Source organism: Haliotis rufescens, unplaced genomic scaffold, assembly GCF_023055435.1.
Source record: "Haliotis rufescens isolate VD_foot unplaced genomic scaffold, xgHalRufe1.0.p SCAF_12, whole genome shotgun sequence".
NCBI classification, from domain to species: domain Eukaryota; kingdom Metazoa; phylum Mollusca; class Gastropoda; order Lepetellida; family Haliotidae; genus Haliotis; species Haliotis rufescens.
This window is the reverse complement of record NW_025963802.1, coordinates 25237371-25253028: the sequence shown is the minus strand read 5'-3', so window position 1 is coordinate 25253028 and position 15658 is coordinate 25237371. Positions and strand designations below refer to the sequence as shown.

The window sequence follows — 15658 nt, the reverse complement described above, 5'->3', positions numbered from 1 at the left end:
TTCATATATTATCAAAATCTATTAATATTATCTGCCAGCAAACATGTAAATGGTGTTTTATATTACCTGGGTCTATAAACATACCAACCTCAAATTTTACCTCAAAAATGGAATATAATATAATCTTGGAGAATTATTACCCTGGGTAATGTTCCCACAATCTGTCCTGTCAGTAATAAAATATAAAGTGAGTCGGGGAAATAACTATCTGACATACCATCCCCAAACATTGCTATTTTTCCTATGTTTCCAAAACATAACAATACACTAAGAAAACATTATTATTCTAATTTGAACAACCTGTAAACAAAATAATTAAAATTGATTCTCATATCTAGAACAGGCAAATATAATGTGTGTTGGTTCAAATATGATCCTGATTCATCTTATGGTTGAATATTAGTGAGTGCCTGATATGCAGCTATCTAAAATCATCCGGATTCCTCCTATTTAACAATCCATAAACATTTAAACAATGCATATTCATCTCCTCTCAAAATATTTCTTATTCAGAAAACAATCTTGAACAATCTTGAAGGTATCAATTCATCTGATATGTCTAAAAGTCAAACAGTATATATTCACAACACAACATATGCATAAATTTACTGACATTGTGTACTACAGTTCTTTATATCAATGTCACACAGAAATTCACTCTTGTTTACATAAAACAGGTTTTGATATTGGTATAATGTATTTAATCATGAAATACTTTGTTTAGTCTGAAGATGCTGAAAACATGCTTTCGCTGAAGTGAAATAAGTAACATTATTAAAATTAGGAACTTAAATATTATGCTTTGTCACACTGAGAGTCAGTCTGCTTCATTGGCACTATGGTTTTCTGTGTAAGGTATGAAGATCTAAAAGAAAATATGAATAAGACTTGTACCGGTATTTGTTTTGTCAAATAAAATGTTTATCTTATCTTGTGGTTTACAAAAGTTGATACTTTGATATTAACTTTGTGAGATCACAAGATGACATAAATACATGCTATCATGGTTATTTGACAAGGAAGACAAGTTTCCTCCATGTATTTTTATTTTTTCATTTCTCAAAATATTATGAAAATGATCACACCACTTAACTTGATTTAAAAAAAAACTACAGTTCTAATGATTGTTAACAATAGCCAAATATTACATCATAACAATACATTATTGCCCACTCACATAGTAATCTCTACTACCATCCAATGAGTGAGTGAGTATGGTTTTATGCCGCTTTTGGCAATATTCCAGCAATATCAGGGCGGGTACTACCATCCAATATATGAATTAATATGATTAATAATCAAGAAAACATTACATGGTATTTGCTTGCACAAAAGAAATTATTTTGTTTTAAAAGTTTCAAAACATGTTAGTGTACATAAAACCTGATGGATTTCACAATTAAACAAACAAACAAACGGAATAAATGAGTTATGATTGTAATACCCATGGGAATTACACAACATTCATAATTTTTGTTTTGTTTTCAATAATCTCAATCTCTGTTTATGAATTTGAAATATCTTTATAGACTGTTAAAGATTTATCTGTTTCTGTATGTTACATAAAGACCACACGTAGAGTGAACATATACTGGCCATTAATAAGTTGGGTTTTTGTTCATTTCAAGACATTATTATTTTGGTACAGAAAAGTAAGTATTATTTTGGTAAAAATATTGTTTACAAAATTGTAGATAAAAGAGTATTTCACTTTAAATATTTCGACACTCTTAATGTAATGATTCAGTTGAAATAGTAAGCCTCATGATATCTAATCTGTCAACATTGACAACTAAAATAACTACTGTTCACAATCACAGCAGCACTGGTAGATCTAGAGATCTAATATTTTATTGGAATGTATTTGAGTCATTACAGTTTACATCAAATACACAACTAATGCAAAATTCTGATTTTGAAATTATGATTGGAAATTCTTAATAGGTTACAATAAGATCAATAAATATTTCAAGTGGTTTCTGACATCTATCTACACATGGTCAAAGGTCAATATTTTCAACTTGACAAAAACCCAGCTGCCTTCAAATACAACTCGCAAAGTTATTCAGACTCACTCCTTGACTAAAACATATAAATAAATAGTTTGGGTTAATGGTGTGTAAACAATGAATTATTAGATCCCCGGGTCCGAAGGACCAAGGTGAGCTTATGCCATACCATGGCGTCCGTCTTCCGTCGGTCCATCTGTCGTCTGTTCGTCAACAATTTATTCAAACAACTTCTTCTTTTGAACCACTAATTGGAAATTAAAGAAATTTGACTGGAAGCATCCCTAGGTGGTGGGAATTCAAAATTTTACAAATGGAGGGGCTGACCTCCCCAGGGGCGGGGCCAAATACGAGTAATTTGGCTATATTGCTTTAAACGACTTCTTCTCTGGAACTAAGAGATAGATATCAACCATATTTGGTTGGAAGCATTCTCCAGTGGTAAGGATACAAAATTGTACAAATGGTGGGTCTGACCGAGCTGAGGGGCGGGGCCAAATAGGAGTAATTTGGCGATATTGCTTTAAGCGACTTCTTCTCTGGAACTAAGAGATCGATATCAACCATATTTGGTTGGAAGCATTCTCTGGTGGTGAGAATTCAAAATTGTGCAAATTGAGGGGCTGAGGGGCGGGGCCAAATAGGAGCAATTTGGGGTTATTGTTTTAAATGGTCCAATGGTGGGGATTCAAATTGGAGAAATGGAGGGTCTGAGCCCTACCCCTACATCCGCGGACTAAGGGGCTGGGCTAAAGAAGGGTTTATAACTTAGACACAGTTAAGATCCCCACCGTATAACCATATGTACAATTGAGAGTATAATGAGAGGAATGCACATATGCTACCAGGACTGGCCCTTCTTTTCATCTGTCCGACACTCCTAAAGGAGTTAGAACCTTCACCATAACATGCACACCGATATTATCCACACCCAATAATGAACAGATACATTGTTTACATTTGTTTGTTATGAAGAGAATAATACCTTTAATCTTCAGATCTTTATGCTGCATTTGTATCTAGAGAAGTACACGTTCATGCTGTCAGATTTGCCATCCACCCATTTTAAATGCTGACAGAGTCAAAATTACGAAATATTTGCAGTATTATATACATGTACAGTGCAAATGTATATTTTGTCATGATTGCATAAATATCCAGGTGAGCGATACAGGCCCTATTGTTCTTTACACGAATCCTGTTGGATTTGTATTAAGTCTGTGTTCAGCTATTATAAACTGCACTGGGAGTTACCAGGATGTTTGAAATTGATATCACATCAAAACAGCCAGACTCACTTGATAAATTTGTATCAGTAAGGAGGCCAGATAATAGTAGAATATTTTGTCAATGATAAGAACAAGAATAATGTTCAATACGATAAATGTTGGAATGGTCAAATTGTCACAGGTTATCCCAATCGCGTGCCTGTTGACATCACCATACGTATCATGTGCTATCCAGCCTCGCTTTGAAACCGGAAGAAGAGAATTGTGAAAAAGGTCAATTGGCATAGGATTTTTTGTTTCAAACTGTACTACGTTGGACTTTTGTTTTCTCCAATGGAAGTTATGTCATTGACCTGGATGTTATCGGTTTGTTTTTAACGTAGCTAGAGGCATGTGACTTTGTTTTTAACGTAGCTGGAGGCATGTGACTTTGTTTTTAACGTAGCTGGAGGCATGTGACTTTGTTTTACTTCACTGGGCATGTGTTTTACTGAACCAGAAGTGGTGCCATAAAATAAGAGCTAAACTGGAAACTATAAGCTAGAGGCATACGACTAATTTCTTCTGCATTTAACAACATTAGGGATCAAAGATGAAAAAAGGTAGATATTGTTGAGGTCAGCTGTCACGTGATTTGGTAAAGCCAAAATGGTATTAATGCATGTGCCACGGGTCTAATCCTATTATTCTCCCCTGCCATTTGCCCCCGGGTCAATTCCCCCCTCCACCAAAAAGAACATTGGAAAAGTAAGGTAAACATTTTCACATGTTCATATTTCATATGTTAATAATGTAACAATTGATACTTTATCGATGATACCTGATTTCATAATTTAATATTTCACACTTTTTTCTAGACTTCATATTTTAAAACAACAGATTATGAACAATTGCCCTCAAGAAATCTAAAATGTGCACGTACTCAAAATCTTCTTCAACACGGGCAAACCATTTGGAGGAGTCTCACAAGATTTTCCTGTTGGGAGGGGCAGTTTGACCAGAAATCATCTGCACCATCGGCACTTCGTTGAGGGCCTTCTGAATGACACCAATGAAGGTCCAGATATTTGAGTGACAAGCCTGGACATTTGACTGCATTGTTTATTCTTGGTAGGACTAACTGGACCATTTTTTTGTATGGGATTATTATTAGTACGGAGTGAGAAGCCTGCATGTGCATTGCTATATACTGGTCCTAATCCAATTTGTTAGTTGTTTGTAGTAAACCATGTTAATTTATACTAATGAAAAGCCAATGCCTTATCTACTGGTCCATATCCAATCCAAGACTATTCACAAGTAAATTAATTTCAAGGTAGACACAATTTGTGACGCTTGCTTGACAAAGGGGTATAAGGATCTATAGCTAAACATTGCCTTTACAGTATATAAAGAAGTTAATCCATAAATTATGTCTACTTTATCTTCCATCAACTTCTAAGTATGCCTATCAAACAAATTAATTTCAGCCTATTATTGGTTTGTTGTTTTTAGTAAACCTTTCCTTTGTGGTTCTTTTTGGTGGAGGGGGGAAATGACCAAGGGCCGAATTGACCCGTTGGGCAATTGGCTGGGGGGTGGGGAGGGTGGTGGGGAGGGGGATGCCATGTTCAGGGTTTACTCTAGGAATTTTCTGACATGGGTCCTTTATGTGAAAATAAAGGTACACCCACACTTGCCCATACAGCACAATGTTAAAATGCCTCATTTTATTTGTGCCCCCCCCCCCCCCCCCCCCCCCCCCCCACACACACACACCTATCCCTGCATGTTTCACATGTTTTGGGGAATTCATGAAAAGGTACAGATGCCTGTGCTTTTTTACTTGTAATGCAAACACCTGTCTGGTTTGATATGGCAGACTGGCGTTTAATTGCAAAATATATAGAGGTTTTGACGCAAGTATATTTGGGGATGGTAAATATCCTGCATTAGGAATAAACATTGTATTTAGCGAGCCAATATAGTTCCAACTTGAATCTGTTTCTTATACAGTGGCGAAGCAACATATACGCAAAACAACAATTGTTTTTACTTGCATTTTGTGGCAACGTTGTTGACAGTCGGCCTGTCCTGTCATAATGTTAAGAAGTGCAATCAGATGTACACACAGCGACAAAACGAAACAAGGTAACAATTCAAACATATTTTGGACAAATCCAACTATTTTAATTTGTGGAAAAGGTTTCAAGCCGCAGAGGTCGACGAGCACAGATATGGCTACTGATCCCGCTTGGCTAGGCCTAGTGCCCTCGCAAAATCGTTTCGAAATTCATATCTCCAAAGTTGCCAAAGCCTATAAAATGCCTTATCCTCATCACAGTTAGACACTGATTTTCAGTATATTAGACTGTCCTTTTGATAATGATAGCAATTATCCCTGTAGTTTATCCAGATTCCCGATGGATAATTCTGACTCTATTGCCGAATGACAAGGGCGACGCCATGTTTGTTTATAAACACGGAAAGTAGTCCCTACTTGACCTTTGATATTTGCACCCCCTTCCGCCTATGACCCCAACGGATATTGTTTTTATCTGTTGGCTTTATCCTGCCGAGAAGCCTACCCATTATATGATAAAATTTTACATCAGATATACCTTCATTTTCTCTCAATTTTTTTAAGGCCCTTGGTTCTTTTGATTTGAATTCCATGCGGTCACAGGTTGAGAGCTACACTGAAGATGTTGCAGTGTATGACAGATACAGGTAAATATTGTGGTTATTTATCTATCTCTTTCATGTTCTGAATGCACGATTTAAAGATTAAGCTTTAATTTTGTTATTCTTAATAGCAGAATGTTGATAAATATGAATAAGGTTGATAAATACTGCCAATGTGGCAAGGAGTCAGCAGCTTTGAAGTTTGTAATAAGGTTTCTTATTAGTTAATTTACAGATTTTTTTGTTGGTGGATGAAAAAACCCAATCCAAAACACTTTCCAAATTCTTTTGTCTTTTGTGAAAACAATTAGTTGGTTGGTATCGAACTCTGACAACTGAAACTGGAATTACCACTCTTGGGAAGAAGAGCATATCCAATAACCTCCCGTGTCTCGGTATAAAAAATGTTAATGTTGGGGTTCACTTCCCTGTGGGACAGATAAAAAATAGACACAGTATACTGACTCCGAGCTGACAGTCATTATTTTAGCCCCTAGATGCCCAGCGCCAGACGGGAACAACAAGTACCATTTTTTAACGTCTTTTGGTATGTCACAGCCAGGGTTCAAACCCAGTACCGGTACCTTCCGCTCTCTGGTTTTGTGATGAAATGATGGGTGAGAGCTGTGGCGGGGGGTTCAAAAGAATTGATTTTCTCCAACCAAAATGATATTATTCAACCAAAAGTGCATATTACTTTCTCATTAAGGCATAGGACTGTCTGTTTAAGTGACCATTGTTTATCTTCAGTTGCATTTATAATATTCTTCAAACAATAACATCAAGAGAGCAAAATAGATTATAACTTAAGTATTGAATTGATTTTATAATGGCAATAGCAATGGTTATGTCATACCATTGAATGTTATTCATTAACATGCACCATACCATACAATAATTTTCTATTAAGACTTTTGTTAATTATCCTCCGCCCCAACGAAGTTGGCGGGGGATATTGAAATGGGTTCCGTCCCCGTGCGTCGGTGCATCCGTGTGTGCATGTCCCAAAATCGGTTCCGGAGCATAACTCAGAAACCGTTAAATATTTCTCTATGAAACTTTGCATGTCTATCAGACTCATGAACTGGTGCCTTTTGCTATTTAGGAATGTTAGAAATTTTTATTTTTTACGTTTCCATGGCAACAAATTGGACTTAGGTTCTATAAGGGTGGTGTTCATTTCCAGAGCATAACTCAAAAACTGTTAAATACTTTCTTACAAAACTTTGCATGTCTACCAGGCACATACTGAACTGGTGCCTTTTGCTATTTAGGAATTTTATAAATTTTCATTCTTTATGTTTCCATGATAACAAGTTGGACTTAGGTTCTATAAGGGTGGTGTTTGTTTCCGGAGCGTAACTCAAAAAACGTTAAATACTTTCTTACAAAACATTTTTTACTTAGTGATAAGTGTCTTCAATGGGGACAAGATTTTTTTAAAATCTACTGATGTTATATGAATGAAACTTTGCAAGCTTATCTAAGAGAATCTTAACATATCAAGAGTTCGAAAATTGGTGCCATGATTTATTTATTCCAGCCAAGGGACCCTTCGTTCGTATTGATTTCTAATCTGAACAGATTTTCTAAAATTTTCAGATAACATATGAAGCCATCCTTGTGCTTATGACTTCTTAAGGCTGTCCCTTCAGCACATCTGAAATCTATGATCGTCGGGTTCAAACCCAGATCACTCTGATTTTCTTTCTAGGTTTCTCAGCACCATACCCGTGCTCATGGATTGCAACACATTAAGGTTACAACAAGGTGGTATAACGGGAATATTGTTCAAAGAGGTGTTAAACCAAACTCACTCATTCCGGGAGGATAGTGATGATGCTGTTTTCTTGTTTAAAGATTGGGTTTAACTTGCTAACATGGCAATGCATAAATATTCTGTTAATAATCAGGTGTATTTTCTCCAAATTTGAGTTTATTTGAAATTAATTCAGCTTTGAATACTTGGGTAATTCACAATCATATTCCATTTCTCTTACATGCCCCAACATAATTATGTGACAGTCATCCAATAGGATTAGCACAAAATTTGATTCTGCAATATTTCATCGTGTTAACCTATTTTATCTCTTCTTGGTCCTAATTGTTTTTTGGGATTTTCATAATTCTTATCATAAATAATAATTAATAATAATCTTTCTGCTCTATCAGCTGGTAATTCAGGTGGATACTATTCCCCCTGCAAGAAATTTCATCTTCAGTCATTCTTGAGAGCTGTGGTGGGGGTCTAATAGAACCCCAAATTGCATTTATTTTCTTTATTTTCTCCAACCGAAAGTGATATTATTCAACCAAGAGTCTGAGTGCATATTACTTTCTTATCAAAGCCCCACCCTGACTATAAATAGCCTGCAAGGTGGCAGTGTTTCAGTTTCTTTCTGTTCAATCCGAAATTGACATATATTTGAGTAGTTTATATCCAAGCTCTACACTTTATATTGAAGTCTTGTTTGGGGATGAACCAGTAGATGCCCTTGGCATCTTACCAGGTTTACGTCTTAATTGGCTTGAAAACATGAACGTCAACATTATAGTATTTTTATACAGTCAGGAAGAGTGCACTTTTATTTTAAAAGCCTTGAAGGGTCCGAGTTATAGCCAGGATCATTTTGCTTACTAAGGTATTTATGCCATATAATATACATCTGATGAGCTGGATGTATAGTCTCAAGACATTGTCAATCAATCATTTAAAGACTTGTATAATATAATATTTTTTATTGTCGGTTTATATCTGATGAAGCATCTGAAAAGATGACTGTTGATGGATTTCGATTACATAAAATAAGTGAAATAAAACATCAAATAGAGAAAGAACGTGATTCTAGAATTGGATCATATAAAAAGTACCGCAGAGCTGTGAATGCTCTTGACAGAGTTGACACTACACTTATAGCGGCCTGTCCTCATTTCGCCTACACCTCATTTCGCCTACACCCTTATCAAAACAAATTTACAGCTGACTGCACATAAGTCAAGTGCTGTGTTACCTCTAAAATAATGAAGTGCCCCAAAAGAAGTTTAACAGACAAGACAATCTTGAAGGTTCATACATTGTTTAATAGCTGATATTTACATTATGCAGTAATAATAATAATGACTCATGATTACTGGAGAAAGTTCAGTACCAGTTCTGGTTCCTACTGTGTCCTTCAACAACCTAAATAGTCTAACATATGTCTGTTTGGTCTTGTGAGGAAGCAACGAAAAAGCAACAGGATACATTTTACCATTTACAAGACAATGAATAATATACACTTGGAGCCACAAGCTAGGACAAAAAAAAAAGTACCATCCATAAACAAACTGTCAGAGTCACTCATGATTTCTAACATCTCAGTGGTAGCAAACACCAGTAGTCTGTCGTCTTCCCCGTCATTGATGCACAGAAAGTCTCTTCCATCTTCTGTCTGTGTCCACGTTCCTTCCAAGTTGACTGCTTCTCTGGTTTCTGGAACTTGTGGAATAGTCTTGGCTCTGTTTCTGTACAGGGAAGCTTGAACACTTGCAAAAGAAGGGTCAGTCGCAGCTACTTCTTCATCATAGGTTGTAAAAACTTCACTTTGAACTTCTATGCCGCTTGGATTAGATTAGAGCTTGGATTAGTTAACAGCCTGGGATGGACAATGCCCATTCATATAATAGGGGTGAGGCAATTAAGCATTTGAATTATTGTAGGCGAAATGAGGTGTAGGCGAAATGAGGGCAAGCCCTTATAGGAGCTAGCATGGGGCTTGGTGCGGCTGTTGTTGGTTTATTATCAACTATAAACGCTTCACGTATCGTACTTCGTATGGAAATAGCAGATGGAACTCTGGACTGGGAGGAATAGCTCCTAAATTTATTCTCATAAGTTGCAAAAGAAAGCACTAAAACATGATAGTATTTGTGTGTAGGCTGAAGCAAAGTTAAATAGCCTTAGAGGATCATACCTCAACAGCACTTGCTGATTACAAGATATCTGATGAGTTTTGTTTCGTGTTGTCAGAACTCACCATTGGCACCATACATGACAAACTACCGGCTAATGATCCTCATCACATAATTCGCATAAACTTAAGACCCCCATAGAAGCACTGTCAGGGTCTTAGCATGGTCCAGTGGGAGTTGCAGCGGTACCCCCATCATCTATACTACTGCAATAGCATAGAACTGGCCTAGGTTACATAGGTCCTGCCCCATAGATCCTGCCCCTGTCGCAAAGTATGTGCACATTTTGTGTCATGAACAGTTTATTGTTGGGACAGGCATGAAAACAATTTTTGATAATTTCATTGCTAAATGGTGTTTTCAGACTGCGGTAATCAAGAAAACTGAGAATTTTAAGTTTTTTTCTATTTTCTTCATTTCTATAAACCAATTTAAAAAATGAATAATAAAACACCTTATGATGTTTAGCTTGATTATGATTGATAACCTGACTGGAAATGTGTGTTACCCACATTTTTCAAGTTGATGGATATCACGACCCACTGAATGTCTTTGCCAACTCATCAGCAGAAGGGGAAAAGTCTAAAAACTGAGTGGACACACAATTATTGGTGTGGGGTCAGCAGTCTCTGTCTCTGTGTCTCAAAAGGTGGTATGTTTGCCACAACATACTTCCAGTTGAGCCTTTGTTCGTCTTGTGGATGGTTGTAGGTATATGTGATGACTGTTTTTCAGGTGGTATGCAGGGATTGGTCTGACTTCAGTCATACTGCTCATAGTGTTACTCTTATTCCTTGGCCTAACTTGTGGTGTATGTGGCAGCAGTGCATCCAACCTTCCCACAGAACGAGGTTGTCTCTCTAATTGTGGAGGAAATCTGCTAATGGGGTAAGCAAGAAAACCTTTTTATTAATATTTTGGTGTTATAATATACATTATATTTTGCCTGATTCAAGGTGGGCACCTGTTGTAGAGAATAAGTACTGCCTTAAAAAAACCTATTACCAACAACTATTTTGTGAATTTCAAATATGTTTCCTGATTCTAAATTAGATGTTAAAAGGACACTAATCTCTGGCTTCTTCTGGGCTGTCTAACACCACCCGTTAGGGCTCACTTGCTGCCATTCTCACTGAGCGTGACAAGAGACTGGGCTACAGTCTGCAAGGACAGCTAAATAAACTTGGAGGCAATATTTGTTTGACCCATTTTTGAACACTGATTGATTACCCGTGATCTATGAAGATTTCGACAAAGGGTGCATGTTAATTAATTTTTTCAGCCTAAACAAACAGAAAAAAAGAACGTTGGAAGCTCATCAGATGTTGTTATTTGGAAATACCCCTGATGGTTATAGTTTAATAATTAAAAAAATAGAATCCATGCAGTGAAAACATTTTCAGATTTTGGATTGCGAGGATAATACAATTGCTATCTCTTGTTGTCATCCATGTTTCCTGGTATAACAGCGTTAGAAATTGGCACTAGTCCTGTAGTCCTTGCCAAACTGCCCAATACTGGGTAGTTGAGGTATCATAAGGACTAGTAAAAATTTGTCATTTCTTAGGGCTTTGCTACATGTTATCATTGTAAGGACTAGTGGACTGAACATGTTAGTTTCTACTGCTGTATAATCATACATCTGTGTATTTTTTGTCATTCACTTGATGCTCAGTTAATGAATTCATTACAGGTATAATTAGTGGTAGTACCACTCAGATTACCTGACAAAGTTTCCATTTGGCATTTCTTGTGTCTTCGATGTGAGACAGATGTTGTTTTCACAAGTCTTTACCTTTGTAAGCGTGTATATGTTACAGTCAATGTGTAAAATGTGATTCACTCAGGCAATTTATGAAATGTCTAAATATTTCAGTCCTTTTACAAATTGACTGAAATATATGTCCTTTTATTTAACAGATTGTATAAAAATGATTAAGATGTTCAAAAGGGCTTAAAACATCACAATAGACTAATTATGCTAGGATTAGAAGCCAAAACTATAGAAATGAACTTTGAATTTCATTTTCTTTTAATCCTATCATTTTCAGTCACTGGGTGATGAAATTAAAACATAAAAATGTTTGGAATTCGTCATCATAATAACATAAATGGACAGATTTTTCAGTCAATTTGTAAAATAACTGAATATTTAGGCGTTTAATAAATTGCCGAAGTGAAAATTTTACACATTTTAAATATAAAGATATACACAAGATAAAATAAGCAATCCTAAGGTGAAATAGTTACTTTGTGTTGCAAGTCAAAATAGTGTAAACAAAAATTTCACATTACCAAGCATGTGACTGATCAAAACTTCGTCACCATTACCAATGCTACCCACAAAGATACCTACATTTCCTTATTATTTACAAGACAAAACTGTATTTCATTTGTTGATCAGTGTGACCATATGCCCTTAAACTGTCAATAAAAGCGACAAAAGCGCTTTTGAATGGTGCAGCACAGGTTGCCAACTAGTCTAGATTTCTGCTATCAACCATGGTGTACCATTGTCAGACCATGGAATATTCTGAAAAATGACATAGTTATTGCTGGGGATCAATTGCTTTAATGGCATAACATACCTTAGAGTATCAAGTACCAGTGGTGTAATTACTATCTAAAACCATGTTGATGATAACCTGTCAAAAAAGTACACATTGTGCAAATAACATATTCCCCTTTAGTGTGAAATTATAACACAAACTCATGCACTGAAAACAGACTGTTAAGAACATGAAGACTCAATTTTATCCCCCCTGCATATAATGCGGGGGGATATAGTGATCAGCCAGTCCGTCCGTCCGTCCGTAATCATTTCCTTTTCCGGGGCAGAACTCGAAAACAATTCAGTGTATTTGATCGAAACTTGGCATATCTATCAGTCACATACTGAAGTTGTGCCTTTTGCTAGTTAGGAATTTTAGAAATTTTTATTATCCCCCGCCGCGCAGAGCAGGGGATATAGTATTCACGACCGTCCGTACGTCCGTCCGTACGTCCCACCTGTTTGTTGCCGCGATATCTCAAGAACTAAACACTGGATTGTCTTCATATTTGGAACTATGGTGTATATACAGACTCCGCGGACACCAGTCGGTTTTGGTGACCTTGATCCCATTTTCAAGGTCACAGCAGACAAATCTGCTTTTAGAGTTGGAAAACGGTGTTGCCGCGATATCTCAAGAACTAAACACTGGATTGTCTTCATATTTGGAACTATGGTGTATATACAGACTCCGCAGACACCAGTCGGTTTTGGTGACCTTGACCCCATTTTTAAGATCACAGCAGACAAATCTGCTTTTAGAGTTGGAAAACGGTGTTGCCGCGATATCTCAAGAACTAAACACTGGATTGTCTTCATATTTGGAACTATAGTGTATATACAGACACCGCAGACACCAGTCGGTTTTGGTGACCTTGACCCCATTTTCAAGGTCACAGCAGGCAAATCTGCTTTTGGAGTTGGAAAACGGTGTTGCCGCGATATCTCAAGAACTAAACACTGGATTGTCTTCATATTTGGAACTATAGTGTATATACAGACTCCGCAGACACCAGTCGGTTTTGGTGACCTTGATCCCATTTTCAAGGTCACAGCAGGCAAATCTGCTTTTAGAGTTGGAAAACGGTGTTGCCGCGATATCTCAAGAACTAAACCTCTCGATTGTCTTCATATTTGGAACTATGGTGTATATACAGACACCGCAGACACCAGTCGGTTTTGGTGACCTTGACCCCATTTTCAAGGTCACAGCAGGCAAATCTGTTTTTGGAGTTGGAAAACGGTGTTGCCACAATATCTCAAGAACTAATCGCTGGATTGTCTTCATATTTGGAACTATGGTGTATATGGCGGGGGATATTTCGTCACTCTGTGACAAATACTTGTTTTTTACGTTTCCATGGTAGCAAGTTGGTCTTAGGTTCTATAAGGGTGGTGTTCGTTTCCAGAGCATACCTAAAAAAACGTCAAATACTTTCTTACAAAACTTTGCATGTCTACCAGGCACATACTGAACTGGTGTCTTTTGCTATTAAGGAATATTATAAATTTTTATTTTTATGTTTCCATGGTAACAAGTTGGATTTCAGTTCTATAAGGGTGGTGTTCGATTCAGGAGCGTAACTCAAAAGCTGTTAAATACTTTCTTACAAAACTTTGCATGTCTACCAGGCACATTCTGAACTGGTGCCTTTTGCTATTCAGTCCAGGGAACAATGGTCCCAGAACCGCTCGCCATTGTATTAAGGAATTTTAGAATTTTAGAATTTTTTTACGTTTCCATGGCAACAAGTTGGATTTAAGTTTTCATATAGGGTGGGTTCACTTATGGAGTATAACAAATAAACTGTTAAATATTTCCTTGCCAAACATTTCATGTCTATATATAAAGTACACACTGAACTGGTGCCATTTGATATTTAGGAGTTTTAGAAATGTTTATTTTAGAATTTCCATTGCAGCTATTTTGACGTGGGCTAAGAGAAATGTTGGGTCAGTTACCTGGTTTGGGACCATAACGTGTTAAAATGGGCAGGGGATATAGATGACTTCGTTGACTTTACGCTTGTTTAGTTATTGTTTCTTGTAATTTGTCATTTGTTTGCATAAAAAAAACCCCACAGAAACACACTTGTTTTTCTTTCCATTTCATATGGATGCGACCATGGTGGATCTTTTGTTGGTAAACAATGTATGCTTCTTAAAGAACATTCAACTCTTGACTCATTACATACAGAATTGCACATTTACTTGTGGTTACTTTACAGACAGCTGCCGGGGATATGTCATCTTTCTGATGACTCTTGTATTACTAACATTACGGTAGATTTAATTGAAAAACAATTTGATCATTTGAAGATAGATATTTGTCACTTAATATTGAATCCCTCCAAGGATAAACTATCAAAATTATATGAGAATTAACAAGTATAAATAAAACTAGAGCTATATAGTAATTTTGCTGTAAATGGCATTAGGACATTTCCATAATTTTTATCCCTTGCCAATAAGTGTGTGTGTGTGTGGCAGGATGTATAGGAACGAAGTTTATCTGTCTGTGTCTGTCAGCTTCTCAAAGGGGACACATTTTCTAAAAGATAATTCAGAGAAATTAAATTTTTACACTGTTACTGGTCATGATCTAAAATGAGTTATGGCCCTTGATCAGTGCTTTTCAACTTAGTGCGAAATGCATGAAATGGGGACAGTTTTTCTCAGAAACTAATGAAGTTAAGCCCTGGATCCATGTTATTTTACTGGTGCATAGTTTCTGCAAAGAGGACAAGTTTTCTCAGTCACTTGTACTGAAGTTAGTTTATCTAAGAAATACTTATCACTGGTTATTTTTTCCTGAGGGGCCTTTTGTGTATATTAATTTCACATTTAATCATTTTTTCTGGTGACATAAACAGCTACAGATCAGCTACATATTTGTGCAAAATATTTGTGCAAAATATTCAAAACCCAAATACTTTCAATTAACTTGTGTACAGAAACACACGATTAAATGAAAAACTAAAATGTATAGAAATAGCATGCATAAATAAATACCCAGTGAAGCTTTTTCAGCATGCTTACAACAGCTTATTTCTAAAACACAATTACGAGCTAAATTACTTTCCTAGTCAGGCCTGTATTTAGAACCGTTATATACATCTAAAACATTATTTTTATTTTCTTTGAAATCTCAAAATGTGTACTCATTTGGGGAAAAACCCAATAGAGTGATGAATAGATGAAGGAAAAAATATATGTTACACAATGAAAAATTGAATAACCTAATTAAAATAGAA

General features: G+C 36.3%; 1 protein-coding gene across 8 annotated transcripts in view; it reads left to right on the top strand.

Annotated features, from left to right (window-relative positions):
* Window positions 1–15658, top strand: part of LOC124113358 (prominin-1-like) — a 589013-nt gene that overhangs the window by 239901 nt on the left and 333454 nt on the right. For all 8 annotated transcript variants that reach the window (XM_046473653.2, XM_046473656.2, XM_048393445.1 and 5 more), the window contains 2 exons: window positions 5865–5947; window positions 10589–10741. In XM_046473653.2, coding sequence (XP_046329609.2) covers window positions 5865–5947; window positions 10589–10741 — 236 coding nt within the window. The remainder of the gene's footprint in view (window positions 1–5864; window positions 5948–10588; window positions 10742–15658) is intronic.